At 45.4% G+C, this 14,365-nt stretch overlaps 1 protein-coding gene across 2 annotated transcripts in view; it reads right to left on the bottom strand.

The window, feature by feature from the left end:
- TICRR (TOPBP1 interacting checkpoint and replication regulator) overlaps positions 1–14,365 on the bottom strand; it is a 586,714-nt gene that overhangs the window by 443,580 nt on the left and 128,769 nt on the right. For both annotated transcript variants that reach the window (XM_085644448.1, XM_085644450.1), the window contains exon 7: positions 7,473–7,682. In XM_085644448.1, coding sequence (XP_085500574.1) covers positions 7,473–7,682 — 210 coding nt within the window. The remainder of the gene's footprint in view (positions 1–7,472; positions 7,683–14,365) is intronic.

Genomic DNA, 14,365 nt, shown 5'->3' with positions numbered 1-14,365 from the left:
ACGTGACCCGTTGGTACTGTTTGCCAATGATGGAGAGGTTAGAGCCATCTGGGCGAAAGATGAATTGAAGGAGATCGCCGTCTCCTTGGAGAGCCTCCTGGTGACCTTGGAGGCTCAGGTGAGTGAACAGAAGAATTGTGTGACATCGCAATTGTCCGAGGTGAGCTCCGGATAGAATGAGAGAACTCTCTGACTTCTGGAGTGAGATCGGCGTCTCGATGAGCGATGTGACGTCAATGGAGAATGCCTCGACGTCGAACGGCTCTGTGTCACCATCACTGGTGAGCCCCTTGATCGTGATAGTCTCCTCGACGTCGATCTCACCTTCGACGTTGTATGATGTAACGTCGAACCCTTGAAACATACAGATTGCACCTTCAAAGTTGAGCGTGTAGGAGACCTTAAGGAAGAATGGATGGACGGAGAAATCCTTCTCGACGTCGCTTCCTAGTGCAGGAACGCTGCAACGCTGACCGTCTGCTTGTCGCTGGCGGAGACCGCCGTCTCGACGTCAAACGACGTCTGGTGTATTTCACATTGGGCCTCGACGACGAATGTTCCTTCGACGAGGATCTGGCCTTCGACGTCGCTTGGACGACGGAGGTGATGATTGCCTTGTCTCTGGTGACGAGGACTGTCTCAACGTCGACCGTCGCCTGGTTGATGTCGACGGAGACGCTTGCTTCGAAGCCAATCGCTGGTGACCCTGCGATGACGGAACATGTCTCGAAGTCGACCGCCGCCTGGTTGACGTCGACAGAAACGCCTGCTTTGAAGGCAATCGCTGGTGACCCTGCGACAGCGGAACATGTCTCGAAGTCGAACGCCGCCTCGCCGGCGACGACAGGGAACCATGCCTCGACATTGGGCGAGCCCACACCAACGGAGATCTACCCCTCAATGCTGATCGTCGCCGGGTTGACGGTGGCGGAGGATCCGACGTATCTGTTGTCTTCGCCGACGACCGGTGTTCTCTCGACGGCGAGCCCGACGTCGATGGTCTTCTTGTCGACGTTTTCTTTGCCGATATCGGAATTCGCAGCCCCGAGCCAGACGCCGATGGAGAGCAGATTGGAACCTCACTTCTAGATGGAGTGTCTTGCAGCGTAAGAAATTTATATGCCCTATTTTTAAGAACTGTCATTTTGACCAAGTGAGGCCCGCACTGGTTTATTTGCAAATGCTAGGTTCACCATTGGTATGTTTCAGGGTAGCCAGCTACATTATAGGGGCTGGTTCAGTCGGCCGCACACTGCTCGTCACTCCAGCAAATTGCCCCAAGGAACTGTGGTCAATGTAGTGGCGTCGGCGAGTACGCCTATGCCACGGTGTATATCAAAAAATATATCCATCCCTGGACACGTGTTTCGAGGTAATTGCCTCTCGTCAGCAGGCACCTGTTTTTAAATTTTGGCAGTCCACGCGGCACCCCTTACACTTACCTGCTCCCTGCTGACGAGAGGCAATTACCTCGAAACACGTGTCCAGGGATGAATATACGCAGCATATATTTTTTGATATACACCGTGGCATAGGCGTACTCGCCGACGCCACTACATTGACCACAGTTCCTTGGGGCAATTTGCTAGTGTGACGAGCAGTGTGCGGCCAACTGAACCTGATATAATACGACTCCCTCGAGCCATTGGACTGACGAGTCCTGGACCAGCACCTGCGCGCCATGAGAGGTACTATACCTGTTTTTAAACTTTGGCAGTCCACGCGGCACCCCTTACACTTACCTGCTCCCTGCTGACGAGAGGCAATTACCTCGAAACACGTGTCCAGGGATGTATATACGCAGCATATAATTTTTGATATACACCGTGGCATAGGCGTACTCGCCGACGCCACTACATTGACCACAGTTCCTTGGGGCAATTTGCTGGTGTGACGAGCAGTGTGCGGCCAACTGAACCTCACATTATAGGGGCTATTAGATGCAGAAACCGGGTGTAGTTTTTCGGGTCCCTCCCTCATTTTTAATTTTGTTTGACAGTTGGAGAATGTGGATTAATCTATTAATTTTGGTTTTAGGAAGACGTAAAAATTGAATAAATTTTGGGCTGACATACTTTTTATTGTGATTGTTCGCCAATTATATTGTTTGATTAATTATTTATGAAATATTGTTAATTGTGTCATTTGGTTTTGTCTGAATGGATCTTGTAGATTATTGTAACTGTAACTATTTGCTACCTGAAATTCCGTTGTATCCTTTGATGGTTTTAAAATTTTAACCGAATAAAGCTATTGTTGACTGACTGGAACCTCACTTCTAGATGGAGTAGTGGCTCTCTTTCCTCCTCTTCATCGGAGACCTGCCTCTTGAAGGAGATTTCCTCTTCTCAGCCAGCCCATATAGGCGTATCCTCTCCCTGTCCTTAAGAGTTCTGTTGGACAGTAGCTGGCAATGCTGACAGGTCTTTGGATTATGATCATAAGGCAGAGAATACAGACAGGATGGGAGTCTGTTTTAGCCTTCTTCTTGCCACAGGCAGGGCAAGAGTCAAATAGAGAGGGCATGTTTGACTGGAAAATAATGATCAACTCTCAAAAATAGCAGAGATATACTCCAACAACAAAAAGAACTCGAAGTAAAAAGCTTTTGACAAAAAAAAGAGAAGTATTTTCTGACAGAAACCAGAAAAAAGTTAGAGCTGAAGTAACCAGGGTCCTGACAGAAGGAGCCGGAAAGAACAACTGACCTGTCACCCCTGAGGCATGATGGGAAGCTAGGGGTCATGACTGCCTTAAAGTCACGGTGCCAGTTTATCTGTGTGTTTCTGTGGGTTAGCTTTTCAGCTTTCTACAGTAAGGTTTTTATGCAATGCAGCCTATGTGCTGACAATGTTTTCTCATTCTTCCTTGTAAGATGGTCTTTTCTACTGTTTTATTAAAGCAGTTTTCCAAATGTGCATTTTCTCCCTGCTTTTATTGGAATGTATTCATATACAGGGGAATTTCTTACAACATTGTTCAGCATTGTTATGGAAGGCTGCATTGTATTTATATATATATATATATATATATATTATCTACTGGCGGTCGCCAGTAGATAGTTATAGTTAGGACCCTGTTTCCATAGGAAATCCGCAACATTCTATTTTGAATAACTTTGGCGCCGGTCGACGAATCCTCGCGAAATTTTCAAAATAGGTGGGGCGCTACGCTCCGCTCCTACCCTGAAAGTCTCGGGGGGATTCGTCAAGCGGGGGCTGAGATAAAAGGGGGGTCCCAAAACGCGTTTTTCCCATGCATTTTTCCATAGGACCTTTAGACACAGCTACAGCCCGAACGGCTGAACAGAGTTACTTGAAATTTGGCATCCTCTGCTGATGACATATGTGTCTTTATGAAAAAAAAATATTTGTAATATATGTATAGCTAAAATTTAATGGAAGAAGACATGGGCAAATAAGTGTCTAAATACAGTATTAGCATCAGCAGAGGATTGCGGTCGCGTGAGTTATAGTTGCCTGCACTAACTATAACGGGGGAATTTCATTGGTTTTTTATCAGTAAAATGTCCAGCTAACTATAACATGTGTGAAACCTATGGTTTTTTCACTGAATTTGCAAGGTTTTTTAAATGCTAATTCCCAACTATAACGTGTGTGAAACCTATGGTTTTTTCAGTGAATATATATATATATATATATATATATATATATATATATATATATATATATATATATATATATTCACTGAAAAAACCATAGGTTTCACACATGTTATAGTTAGCGGAAATTTTACTGATAAAAAACCAATGAAATTCCCCCGTTATAGTTAGTGCAGGAAACTATAACTCACGCGACCGCAATCCTCTGCTGATGCTAATACTGTATTTAGACACTTATTTGCCCAGGTCTTCTTCCATAAATTTTTAGCTATACATATATTACAAATATTTTTTTTTCATAAAGACACATATGTCATCAGCAGAAGATTGCGGTCGCGTGAGTTATAGTTTCCTGCACTAACTATAACGGGAGAATTTCATTGGTTTTTTATCAGTAAAATTTCCGCTAACTATAACATGTGTGAAACCTATGGTTTTTTCAGTGAATTTGCAAGGTTTTTTAAATGCTAATTCCTAACTATAACGTGTGTGAAACCTATGGTTTTTTTCAGTGAATTTGTACGGTTTTTTAAATGCTAAGTTACTTTACGCCATTCGTGGCATGCGCGCCCACTTAACGCAGTTTGTTCTGTGCGCGCACGGTGCGCTTCGCGCACCGTGCGCGCACAGTGAGCACGCGGTGCGCTTCGCGCACCGCGCGCCCACTTTACGCAGTTAGTGCCGTGCACGCACGGTGGGCACGCGGTGCGCTACGCGCACCGCGTGCCCACGTTACGCTAGATGGGCCATGTACGCACGATGCGCTTCGCGCACCGTGCGCACATGGAGGACATATTATGCGCTTCCTTGTGATAGGTAATCTGTTGAAATTTTTTGGGGAAATGCAGTGCTCTTATATGCCATGCACAAATGGTGGCCTTCGGCCACCATTTGCACACGGGGTGGAGAGAGTGGGGTTTTTTTTTAAAATAATTATTTACCGTACGCGTACGGTAAGCGTACGGTAAGCGTAATCGGCGAAGTTTTCGAAAAATAAAAAATTACCGTTTTTTGCCTTGGGGGATCTTTGAAGACTCAACTAACATGGTTATGTGCATGGGCGCTGTCTAAGCAGCCCCTTTATATGTTTTTGGCATTTGTTTATCAGCTCCCCCCTCAGAGTGCGAGCGAGAAAATGGCGGCCCCCGCTTCCTGGTTTCGACCGATTCGAATGTTTACTAAGATCTAAGGGCCAATCAGAATCGCGCTCGCGCACGCCACCGTACGCGTACGGTAAGCGCGCCGTAAGCGCACCGTAAGCTGGCTCAGATATATATATTGATTTAAAGGCTATTTTCTCAGAATCTACTGAACAGATTTACACCAAACCTATAAAAGGCACTTCCTTGACCTGAGGACTACCTCTCTGCCAAATTTCAAGTAATTCTGTTCAGCCGTTCGGGCTGTAGCTGTGTCTAAAGGTCCTATGGAAAAATGCATGGGAAAAACGCGTTTTGGGACCCCCCTTTTATCTCAGCCCCCGCTTGACGAATCCCCCCCGAGACTTTCAGGGTAGGAGCGGAGCGTAGCGCCCCACCTATTTTGAAAAATTCGCAAGGATTCGTCGACCGGCGCAAAAGTTATTCAAAATAGAATGTTGTGGATTTCCTATGGAAACGTGGTCCTAACTATAACTACCTACTGGCGACCGCCAGTAGGTAATATATATATATATATATATATATATATATATATACACATAGAGCTACATATATGTTTCCACATATATGTTGTATGTTTCCGGGGTCCCGCACATGGGCGGGAATATTCATGTGCTTAGGACTTTAATGAGGATCCCCTGGAAGAGAAATATCATTTACACACAGATTTTCAAAGTTAATGTCCCTGAGTTTTTCTATGTGCTTTTTAATATTTGGTTCATAATGTGTATTGTATTGTCATTTATAGAATACCTTTGTCGACCCATTTGTATGGCAAAAATGGGTGAATATTGTGGTTTTTGTGTATGTGGAATAGCTGGATCCATTTCATTGAGGTTATTAGGAGGGAATTGATGCATTGAGGGACTTGCCCACACATAAATACAGTTGTTGCAGAGGCATACATAGAGGTCAGTTTTACATAAAAAAAAGGTCATGAAGCCAGTATACAACTAACCTAAGGAGCCAATACATTACACTCTCAGCAGGGCAATGCATTACTCAACCAGTTATTGTAGTGCTAGAGGCATGGTTTGAAACCATGTGATGACCTTTGACTACCATTATTTTAGTTGACTTTTGGTGTTTTGTTATACCCTAGCATGAATGTACGATCATCTCCCTGCATGTGCATGTTTCCCTTGAAGATTTCTTTTGTATCTCTTTGTCGTTTTAAAGTGGGAGCGGTCACAGACTACAATAGCTTGCCAAGAACAGAACAAGTGGGATGTGCATTTGAAAGCATGAGAGAGGTGTGGAATGTACTTTTTGGTCTTGAATTGCACTGTTATGAGCAGATATGCATTATGTTGCACATTGGGAGATGAAGTGTTTGATGCTATAGGCAGTAGTGCACAAATGTGCATTGTGTTGTACATTGGGAAGTATTATGAAGTTCTTACTATTGGCTTTGACATGCCCTTATGTCATCTTGAAATCTGACTCGGTCTTGCTTGAGCTTTTCGCGTGCACAGGCAGGCCCCCAGATTACTCAAGTTGTTTAGGTTATTCATGGTCAAGGTTGCTTTGTTATTGTTGAATGTACCTCCGAAGACTTTTGTAAGCTTGGTTAAGATAAAGGCTTGGACACATGAAAATGCAGAAGGAACATGAGAACTCCTTTGCCTTGGAATGCTTGCTTGAAAAGTGTCCAACTCCAGTAAGTTTCCTTGGCACTAGGGAAAGCCTCTTGGAACTTTCTAGTGTGTTTTGAGACTATAAAGCTAAGGCTTGCTGACTTAGAGAACGGGATTGTTTGAGCCTGAACGGTGGACGCATCGTCAGTGCAGATATCTGGTGGCTGAGTCTCTTGACCCAGGCTGTGAATACCCCCAGAATGTAGTAGGCCTGGATGAGGTTTGCACCAGATGATTTTCGATTATTGCCGTTGTGATGTGTGACTGTTTGCATGGATATTCAGTTTCCAGAGGGTATAACAGTCAATGTGATGCGTGACTGTCTGTATGCACCTACAGTTTCCAGTAGCTATAAATCATAATCATCGGAGGTGTTTACTTTGAGTATTGACTTTGTGATGCGTTAGAGTCTGTGTGCACATCCAAGGTGATCATCTGATGTATTTAGTGTATATATCTATCTAATTTCTTGCAGGACGTCCATATTATTATCATATCGTTATCCATGCACAATTGCCTTTGCCAAGTGTGTTATTATTGCTTGTGTATTTTTTAGAGAGCATTGCATAAATAAAACCTCAAGCCTTATTCTGAAAACAGGTTTTGATGTGCTTCATTTCATAAAGTGAAATCCCTTTCCAGGGTGTGTTGTGTTGTGTTAATTGCTTTGTCGTGTTTGAGCCACTGTGTGGGAGAGTGGTATGCTATATTATCTGGGAGTGCGAAGCAAGACAGTTATCTTGAAAACCCTAGCATCATAGACTTGGATGCGAAGGAACCTGAAACAGCAAGATAAGTGATTCGGCTGCCAGCTAAGGTGGAGTAAGGAGGTCTGCAAAACTGCAGATTCTCTTTGACATTTTGCAGAATGTACAAGTACATCTTTAGATCCAGTGACTGACGGCTGCAGATCTTTACCAGTCTATGGACTAAAGTGAACATATCAAATTCCTCTTCAAAGATGCTGCTACAAATAAAAATAATTTCCTGTACTTTTGCAATAAAGAAATAAAGGTTTTCTTAAAACTAAACCATGCCCTAGGTAACATTTACCTGTAGCAATTTTCTGTGATTTTGCCTTTTCTATTTTATTAGATAACCTAGGTCTTGTCTGCCTCTGGGGCATTTTTTCGATTACTGGCTGAGACTGATCATCTTGCTGGCACTTCTGGGCCTTTACATTCAATCGGGCAACATTTAACATCTGTAGAGAGCGAGACATGGTCTTCATCTTTTGCCTCACTGGAGTGCGAGGAATCCCACCTATGAAACAAAATGACAGTAGAAAGAAATACCAATATAAAAGTTCAAAAATATAATCAAGCTAAAGGATAAACAAGAATACATAGGTAGGAACAATTTTAACAAGCAAAAAAGAAAAGTCTACATATATTTAGCTAAATTAAGTGGAAATCAAACATGACTTGTTCGGGTAGGAGTTAAAGCAGTGCAAGTTCCTTATCTGGTCACTCTTGTAACTTCTAGCCCTGAAGCACAAGTTATTTGCCTTCAGTAATGCTATTTCTTCTAGTGACTATCAAGTTACAGATTCCTCATCTTTAGAATGTTCCCCAGGTGTCACCCTGGATCCAGAAGCTTTTCAGCACTACCTCTGCGCGACTCTACAATGACGCCATTCCACTCTGGAAACGATGTGTGGGCCTATATAGGCACCACACCCATACGCTGTCAGTCGCTTTCGACGCTGCCTGTGCCCCCGAAGTACAGCCCCTAAAGCAAAGTGACTACGGAATGCGTTACTTACCTTTAACTGCAGTTATCCAGTATTGGAATCTTTCATAGATTCTTTGCCTGAATCATTCCCCGTCGTCGGGATGGGAGCCGCCGGTACATAAATAAAGTAATGTCTCAGACATATAGAGCAATAGGCCAAGGGCCTCACCTTAGTAACATATCCATGTCCTTTTGTAAAAAAAGGACCAAACTTTGGAGTAGAGCCAATCAGCTATCACCACCCTCTGGAACCTTCCTGGAAGGAGCTCTAGTCCCTCAGATTTTCGTAAGCACAGTGCTAAGTAGGTGTATCACTGAGAGACCCACAAGAGTCATTCCAGGGGAGGTGGGTGGGTTGCATGTGAATCTATGAAAGATACCAATACTGGATAACTGCAGTTACAGGTAAGTAACGCATTCCTTATCCAGTATTAGGGTATCTTTCATAGATTCACATGCCTGAATCGGAGTAGTAAGCAATGATAAGTACATTTCGAATGGTACAGTGTATATGAATTCACCAGATAACTTATCAACGTGAGTACCAAAAAGCAATGAAATAGCATAGTAAGAAACACAATAGAGAAATGTGCGTATGGAAGAAAGGATGGTGGGATGAAAGGAAGGGCTCACCTCTAATGAAATAGGTGACCGAGCACCGCTTGTCCCACTGCAGCGTCCTTCACGAGTTCCATATCCAGGCAGTAATGCTTGGTAAATGTATGCGGCGTCTTCAATGTTGTCGCTCTGCAAATGTCTGAAAATGGGCACACCTGCAAAAAGTGCCATTGAGGTAGAAATTGCCCTCGTGGAAACGGCTCGAACTATGGAATGCAGGGGCTGCCCCGCTTGCTGGTGACAAAAAGTAATAGCTGCGGAGATCCAGCGAGAGATACTTTGTTTAGTGAGTGGGAGACCTTTCCTAGGTCGACTGTAAGCCACAAAGAGTTGGTTGGATTTGCGGAATGTCTTTGTCTTGTCAATGTAGAATTTTAGGCAGCGTTTAAGATCCAGAGAATGGAGGGTCCTTTCTGCCACTGTTTGAGGATTTGGAAAAAAGGATCGTAACACTATAGGCTCATTGAGATGGAAGTTTGACGGGACTTTAGGTATAAATTTCGGATTCGTGCGTAGTATAACCCTGTCGTGTTTGAATTGAAGGAAAGGGTCTTGAATTGAGAAAGCATGAACTTCACTCACTCGCCTTGCCGAGGTAAGGGCTAGAAGGAGCACTGTTTTCCAGCAGAGATACTTAACATCAGCTCTGTGTATCGGCTCAAAAGGGTGTTTCATAAGCTGACCCAGAACTGTGTTGAGTTGCCATGAAGGAGGTAAAGTCTTTACAGGAGGGAATGTCCTAAATAGGCCTTTAAGAAATTGTTTATTCAACCTATTAGACCACAGAGAACGGCCTGCAAAGGATTTCCTGAAACGGGATATTGCTGCCAGATGGACTTTAATGGAGGCATGAGCGAGACCAGAGTTCACCAGATGGAGAAGGTAAGACAGTATTTGCTCTGGAGAGGATGAAAGAGGGTGTATTTTGTTTGACTTGCACCAGATACAGAACCTCTTCCATTTTAAGGAATATGTTTTGTTAGTACTGTCTGCCCGAGCCAGAACTGCTCTACAGTCCGGAGGTATGTCTAGACCCTGGACCTCTCTGAACTCAGGAGCCAAGCTGATAATCTGAGAGATGCTGGATCCGGATGCTGGACTTGTTGGTTGTTCATTGTGAGAAGAGAGGGACAGTTTCAACTGGTTCGGCGGCTCCAGGGAGAGAAGGTGAAGCTCTGTGAACCAGAATTGGCGTGACCAAGCTGGAGCTATCAGGATGAGCGTACAAGGTTTCGCTTTCAATTTTCTGAGAACCCTGGGAATCGGGGGAATCGGTGGAAAAGCGTATGCAAAGACGTTGCACCATGCGAACGAAAATGCATTCCCTAGAGATCCCTTCTGGGGATACCAGCTTGCCAAGTGTAAGCATTTGGCATTCTGCTTGGTAGCAAATCGGTCCAGAAGAGGGGTGCCCCATTGAGAGAATATGCGGTTGAGAGTCCGCTGATTCAATTCCCATTCGTGACATGCTGTCTGTTGTCTGCTCAAAGGGTCGGCCAGAAAGTTGTGTGTTCCTGGAACGTACTCTTCCCGAAGAGAAATGTTGTGATGGAGCAACCAGTTCCCGATTTTTTGCGACTCGTGAGAAAGTGCGAGTCCCTCCCTGCTTGTTTAAATAGTGCATTGTCGTGGTATTGTCGTTCCGCACAAGCACTAGTGAATTTCTGATCCGTGGTAGGAATGCCAGAAGAGCGAGATAAACCGCTCGTAGCTCCAGGAGATTTATGTGGAGTTTTCTTTTGGAAAGGGACCATTTCCCGCTGATCTGGAGTTCATGGAGGAAAGCTCCCCAACCTTCCAGGGATGCATCCAGGGATGCATCTGTTGTAATGGTATGTGAAGAAGCAGGAAGCAAGAAAGGCAAGCCTTTAGAAAGGTTTTGAGGGCAAATCCACCACCGTAGAGCCTTGATCATCTGAGGGGTCACCCGGATGACATCGTCGAATGATCCCGTACATTGGACCCATTGAGCTGATAGCGCCTCTTGAAGAGGGCGCATGTGAAGGCGACAGTGTGGAACTAGTAGAATGCAGTAAGACATCATCCCGAGCAGGGATTTGAAAAGGCGCACTGTAAGAGACTTTTTGGATCGTATGCGAATCGCCAAGGAAAGAAGCTGGTCTCTTCGCTCTTGTGAGGGAAACGCTTCCTTCTGGGTCGTGTCGAGAGTAGCACCCAGGAAACTTATACGCTGGGAAGGCCGAGGATGGCCTTGTCCTGATTGAGAGTGAGCCCCAAGCGATCGAAAAGCCGTAGACATGCATCGGAAGACCTGGACGCGCCTTCTAGAGAGGGTGCTTTGACGAGCCAGTCGTCCAGATATGGAAAGAACTGATGGTGTTGTTGTCTGAGCTATGCGGCAACCGGAGAAAGGCATTTTGTAAAAATGCGTGGCGCCGATTTGAGTCCGAACGGTAGGACACGCAATTGGTAATGTCTGCCCGCTACTGCGAATCTCAGAAATTTCTCGTGATTCCGATGGATAGGGATGTGAAAATAGGCATCCTGAAGGTCATAAGACACCATGTAGTCGTCCGCTTTGAGAAGTTGCAGTACTTCCTGGATGGTAACCATACGAAACGACTGCGTGTTGAGACTTCTCAAGTCTAAAACTGGTCTCCATTTCTTCTCCTTTTTGCGTACCAGAAAAAACGATAGTAAAATCCCTTCCCCCTTTGACGAAGAGGAACTCTTTCTATAGCTCCCTTCTGAAGCATAAGTGAAAGTTCCAGGAGTGGAGCACGTACATTTTTGTGAAGCATAGGTCAGGGAGGGGTTTGGGAAGGAATTTGAATGAACTCTAGTAAATGTCCAAATTGAACTAGTTGCAGAACCCAACGATCCGTTGTTATTTGTTTCCAATTTTGTAGGAAGTGGGAAATTCTTCCTCCGACCTTTGAGGGCGGAGAGGAGATGGAGACCGGCGATAGTGGAAAATCATTGTCGCCGAGCAGAGTCTTTCTGTCGACCTCCTTTGCCACGAAAGGAGGACTTAGTGTAGGTTGATTGGTGCTGTTGACGTTGCTGGTATTGTGGCCGATATTGCTGATTGGAAGAATAGGAAGATCGGTGTTGGTATTCACCTCTTGCAGGTGTTTGTCCTCTTCCTCTTGAGCCCCGAAAAGGTGGGTTCTTGAATTGAAGGGTACCCAAAGCTCTAGCTGTGTCGGTATCCTTTTTTATACCCTGAAGAGCTTAATCAATGTGCGTTCCGAAAAGAAGCTGACCATCATAGGGCATGCCCAAAACTTTTGTTTGAACTTCCTGTCGGAATGAAGTTGCCTTCAACCAACCCTGGCGCCGTAGTACAGCTGCGCCAGCCAGTTGGCGAAATCCAGTAGAGGCGATATCCATCGCACAGTCTATTATCTCGGATGCAGAACGTTCGCCCTCCAGCAAGATCTTTTTTGCTTCTTCCATTGAGTCATCTGGCAAGGCTGTAAGATATGGAGCGATATCTGCCTGTTATAGCGTCCTAACAGTGCCAAGGAATTGGATGCACGCACTGTTAATGCAGACATTGAAGAGAAACGTTTTCCGATATCAACTACCGTCTTTGTCCGGAGGAGCGGCCAGCAGAGCGGAAGGATTTTTCAATTTCCGCTGAGCAGCTTGTGTGATGACCGGTTAGGCAAGCTGGAGCAGTATCCGGGGCTCTGAATTTTTTATCCAGACGAGGCAATACTGGGGGCACCGAGGAAGGGTTTTGCATTATTTTAACACCCTGATCCCATATATAATCTATAATAGGGATAGATCTGACTGATTTTAGGTATTTGGAAACGCTGCACTGCTCTTTCCACTATGTGAAATCCCCCAATGTCCTCAGGAGGCGAGTCAGCTTGAGCGGGCCCGGGGGAAGCTGGACAGGGGAGTACATAATCGTCCCACTCATCATGAGTAGATTGGGAATCTTGAAGTTCCCCTTCCTCATGTGAATCCCTCTCCTCATCGTCTGTAGAAAGCGGAGGTGGTGAAGTGACAGGCCCAGACTGCAAATTTAAAGGTGGAGGCTGCGGTCTTGGCGGTGGAGACACAGCTGGAGGCGGAGAGGTTGCAGAAGTGGGAAATCTCTGCTTATAGAGCGTAATGAGGAATTGCAGATCAGAAACTAAAGATGCAGGCAGACAAACCATGGGAAGTGGAGGCGGATGGGATTCTTCAGGATAAACTGCCTGATCGTCCTGTACTTGATCCTCATAGTCTGAACTGTCCTGATACTTGACCTTAATTTGAGATGGGCTTGTCACCGTCCTAAACATACTGCCATCATCAGAATCTTCTTCCTCCAAATGGTGTGCTGGAGGCAATAACTGCACCCTACTAGGGGAAGTCAGGGCCGGCGTCAACGTACGTTTTGTGATCTTCAGATGTATGTACGTACTTTTTAGATTGGAAACCGCTGTCGACGCGCCCGTCGACGGTGTATTCTTCAACGGTGAAGTGTCGACGGGCACCATGGTAGACGGAGTTCCTGTCGACGGAGCCGTCGTCGACTGTGTTGTTGTCGTCAAAAGGAGTTTGTCAAAGCTGCCGTCGACGACGGAGTCTTCGCCGACGATGAAGTGGATGTCGACAGGATAGTCTTCGTCGACGGTGTTGTCGTCGACACAGTCGCCGTCAATCGCAGCATCGACGTTAGTTTGGACGTCGACGATGACTTCTTTATCCTAAGCTTTGACGAGACAGACCTACCGGCCGTCGACGATGGAGTCGTCATCGTCGACGTGGATAATGAAGAAGACGCAACAGAAGTTGAAACAGTAGTCGTCGATGAGGTTACACACAAGGCTGTAGATGGAGATTTCGTCGTCGTCGAGGCCACCGTCGACGAGGCCGTCGTCGACGGGGTGGAAGAAGGCTTTTTGAAGGTGTAAAGAACCTCCTGAGGAGAAACCTTCGCTGAAAGAGCCTTGGGATGTACCTCTGAAGACTTTTTATGCGCCTTCTTTTGAGGTGACTGCGACAAAGGGCCTGGAGAAGCCTCGCTTGGTCTATTCTAAGAGGACTGAGAAGATATGGAAGAGCCCTCACTCTCCTCAGAAGACAGTACTTGTTCTTTGTCTTTAAGAAATGCAGTCAAATTAAGAGGCGTCCCTCACGATCTTTGAGGGTCTTTGAGGAAAAGGTATGACATACCTTACAGTCCTTTGAGCAGTGATCCAGATAAAGGCAGTAGAGACAATCCTTGTGTTGGTCATCCACATGAAGTCTCTTTTTTCCACAGGACGCACAAGGCCTAAAAAGGCCTTTCTCTGGAGTATCTGCCATGAAGAACTGGAGAACTTCACCCCGAAGATGGAAAATTGAAATAAGAAGCACTGGAAATCCAAAAATAAGGAAAGCTGAGCAGAGCTCAGAGGAGACTCCCTTAGGACGACGTGCGGTAGAAAATCTGAGGGACTAGAGCATCTTCCAGGAAGGTTCCAGAGGGTGGTGATAGCTGATTGGCTCTACTCCAAAGTGTGGTCCTTTTTTACAAAAGGACATGGATATGTTACTAAGGTGAGGCCCTTGGCCTATTACTCTATATGTCTAATGAGGCATTACTTCATTTATGTACCGGGGACTCCCATCCCGACAACGGGGAATGA

The sequence above is a fragment of the Triturus cristatus genome, chromosome 3_1 (assembly GCF_964204655.1).
Source record: "Triturus cristatus chromosome 3_1, aTriCri1.1, whole genome shotgun sequence".
NCBI classification, from domain to species: Eukaryota; Metazoa; Chordata; class Amphibia; order Caudata; family Salamandridae; genus Triturus; species Triturus cristatus.
Note: the sequence above shows the minus strand (reverse complement) of the source record. Positions and strands in the feature narration are given on the sequence as shown.